Source organism: Stegastes partitus, unplaced genomic scaffold (assembly GCF_000690725.1).
Source record: "Stegastes partitus isolate 25-593 unplaced genomic scaffold, Stegastes_partitus-1.0.2 Scaffold652, whole genome shotgun sequence".
Classification (NCBI taxonomy): Eukaryota; Metazoa; Chordata; class Actinopteri; family Pomacentridae; genus Stegastes; species Stegastes partitus.
Genome location: NW_007578383.1, coordinates 80,750 through 84,194, shown reverse-complemented (window position 1 = coordinate 84,194; position 3,445 = coordinate 80,750). Strand labels below are relative to the sequence as shown.

The 3,445-nt window shown below is 42.4% G+C and overlaps 1 protein-coding gene across 1 annotated transcript in view; it reads right to left on the bottom strand.

The window, feature by feature from the left end:
- Positions 1-2,830, bottom strand: part of LOC103363326 (protein FAM207A-like) — a 5,358-nt gene extending 2,528 nt beyond the window's left edge. The window contains exons 1-2 of the mRNA XM_008290040.1: positions 2,599-2,830; positions 940-1,114 (exon numbers count right to left, since the gene is read on the bottom strand). Of these exons, the coding sequence (XP_008288262.1) occupies positions 940-1,114; positions 2,599-2,830 (407 nt within the window). The remainder of the gene's footprint in view (positions 1-939; positions 1,115-2,598) is intronic.
- Positions 2,831-3,445: the final 615 nt, after the last annotated feature.

Genomic DNA, 3,445 nt, shown 5'->3' with positions numbered 1-3,445 from the left:
GAGTATATTTCAGCTGTGAGCACCTCTTCCTTTACCACTGTGCACAGCTCGGTGGGAAAATAGTGAACATCAACAGCAAACTGTAAATCATTTTAATCTGCATACTGCAAAAGAAGTTACATTTTAGGAAATCCTGGGGCACGATGCTTATTACTGATTGTCTAGTTAACTTCAAAAGCAGGTATTTGTCCTCCTAAACACTGCAGAAGATAATAATCCTGGAAGAATCCACCTTTTACCTGGGCAATCCAAGTGCAGGTAAACGACTGTATCTGGTAATGAAATTTACACATCTCCTAATGCTACTATCGTCAACCATCCAAACCCCAAAACAGGTTGAAAGGGCACATCATCTTTAAAAACTCGCTACAAGGACACAATTTATTCATAAAGAATTGTTTCAACTTTCTGACAGTCCTTGAACTGCTCATCGGTGACATGCTGCTACACTGAGAAATTCAATCAAATCTGAGCTTAAAATTGTGGTAATTCATCATAATCCCTTTATGATACATGTCTCATTTAAAAATTTACCAAAAATGAACCATTTGTCTGAATCAGATTCTGGAAAACACAAAAGATTCTTCACTCCTTTACTGAGAAGCCATCAGTGACTCAGGTTATGTGTAGTATAGTTTTTAAAACTCAGCCTGATCCCTCAGTTTTTTATTGCCTGCTAGTTTTTGTAGCTTGGAATTAAAGCTTGCATCTTATTTCCTCAACCTATATGTCTGTGTCCTGCATTTGCGTTACCAAAGTTTTAGCCCTGATCTGACCAGCCTGGTGATGTCCCCATCAAGGCTTATTGTATTTTTTCAAACTCTCTCTCTACCCAGGCTTGCTCATTTTGGCCTCACAGTTGTGGAGCTGTTACTGTCTGGATTTGGGCGGGTTCTTTCAGGCACAAATTCCTAAAAATAGCTTCACCTCAGCACTTACGTTTTGCTTTTCCTGCTCTTGTGGCGAGCGGTGGGGGCTGTGGCAGCGGGAGTGATTAGCTGACAAAGCTCTGGCAAGGCATCAGCCAGCGGCCTCATGTCTCCCACCACGGGCGTGGCCTTCCTCCGGGCCTCGGCCACCTGCTGCTCTTTAGCCTGTTTGATGGAGCTGATCTCTGGGAGAATCCACAGAACAGAGGCAGAGAGGGTGAGTTAGATCCAAGATAAACAGCACAACAAGAAGTCCATCAATGGGAAATGTCAGTGAAGATTAAGAGTTCTCCCTCTGGTACACACAGTCCTGCATCTCCTGAACTCTGTCAGCCTGAAGCATGCAACAGTTTAAAGGTCCGCTGAAACACATTTTATAATGGGATGCGGGCATTGTACAGGTCAGGTTCATGTAAAACTAAGACTAATAGTGTTAGAGAAGCTTCCCTCTGGCTGCAAACAGAACATAATCATTCACAAACACAGTCTACTTTCACAGCTATTTTTGATTGAATAGACAGACTGATGTCCAGAGCTCATGCAATGTCCATAGTTTACTGTTGGGAGAAACAAATGATAAATAAAAAAAACTAATGCACAAAATGAAGAGAATTCACTGGGATTTGAAGACTTTAGCAAACAACATCAATTTCTCTCCATTTCCTTTTTATGTTTTTTTTTATTAAATTACATATTGTGTCCCTTTTCAACAACTTAAAGTCTCACATGTACCCACAATGTGTGTTCCAATTTTTCACTTAAAATCCCCCAAAGATGGTTAATGGCACCATGACTGTACAACTCCTCGTTTCAGCCTTTCAGTGTTTGTAGCTTTAAATGCAGCGCTACTGTCCACCCTTCAGAAAGATGACTCTCTCTGCATCTGTGATTGACATCGCAAAGAAAAACAACTAGAATAAACATGAATGTGAATGTGTGAGATCAGGAATTAGCATCGCTTCTAACTTTCTCTCTGAGGGATCATTTAACACAGAAATATCGCTAAATTCACTTCCCACCTGTTGTCTTTAACTTGTGTATTTGGTGAATCTGTCAGACAACACTGAGGTTATAAAATGTGGCTGTATGGCTGAAGAACGTCACCAATGTTCTATCCTATGGACATTCAGAAATGAAAAACGCAACAAACCTCTTCCTTTGTTTGTAAATTCAGGTGCAAATATATTCACAGTAACAAATTTCCAGCTTGTAATGCTGGTTTTAGTCTGTAAAATGTACAATAGCCAAAGTCTGCTGTCCCTACCCAGTGTCCACAAACTGAAAAAAACAAAACAAAACAACAAACTAATCCCTCAGTCTAATTTCCTCCTAATTCCTGAAAACTGTCAGCCATGGAGCCAGTGTTGGGTTTCACCAGGACAGAGACACAGCCATTAGCACCTAATTATACGCCTGAAGAGGATACGCGTTGTGTTACTGAGCAATTGATTGGCTCAGCAGAAGGGTACGGTTACAGACCTGATCTCAATTATTGGAGATCATGACAGTGGTGTTGAGGAGAAGAGTTAGAATTATAGAGAGAAGCTATGATGGACATTTTTTCAAAAAGCTCCCCCCAAAAAAATCATTCGCTTATTCTTTAGAAAAATGCCTCATAGCTTGCAAAAGCTTCATTCAGATTCACTGGAGAATGTGGGCGATAAAATACTTTGCTCAGTCTGGTCCGTCGCTTGCCCCCTGATGGGTTCCACCGCCGGCCTCCAGCCCGACCACCCGAGGGTTTCCGTCTCGTCCGTCGCCGGCCACTTGACGGTTCCTACGGCCGGCCTCAAGTCCAATTGCTCAAGGGTCTCCATCCTGTCCGTTGCCGACCTCGACCCCAACCACCTGATGGGGTTCGAGGCCACAAGCCTCCAGTCCGACCTCCTGATAGGTGCCATTGCCGCTGGCCTCTATGGCCCCGCCTGGCCGTCCAGCCTCCAGGCCGTCCTCCGGAGCAGCCCTGCCTACCTGTGGAGTATATTTTTGTTTGCCTTGCTGACCGGCTCCCAGGCTGTCCTCTGGACCTTTTGGTTTGTTGAACTGTGGTTTATGACCTGTTTCTGGACTACCTGCCGGCTTTGTTTTTTGGTGGTTTTGTTTTTTCTCCCCCTATAGACTTCGGATTATCTGCCAGACTGTTCTGGACACCTTTGTTTTGTTTTTTTTTGACAAGCAAATCCACTTTCTTACTACACAACACTAGGAATGACAGGGACAGAAAGTACTGCAAAATTCTAAGAAATAGAGTATTTCCACATGGTTCAATTGCTTTGTTTTAGCAAAAACCAGCTTTATTGGACCAACTTAATGTATTTGTGTTGAGTCGACATCAAGGTTAAGCCATCTCATTTGCAAAAGTTGGGTCCAACCTAATTCAATCATGTTGGGTCATCTAATTTTACAGTATTAAAAATCACTCTGGTGAATAAAGTTGATCCAGAATTGCTTAATGTTGAAATACAGCTGTCTAATTAAATGTAATTCTCTCTACGATTTAAGTCAGTTCTTCCAAA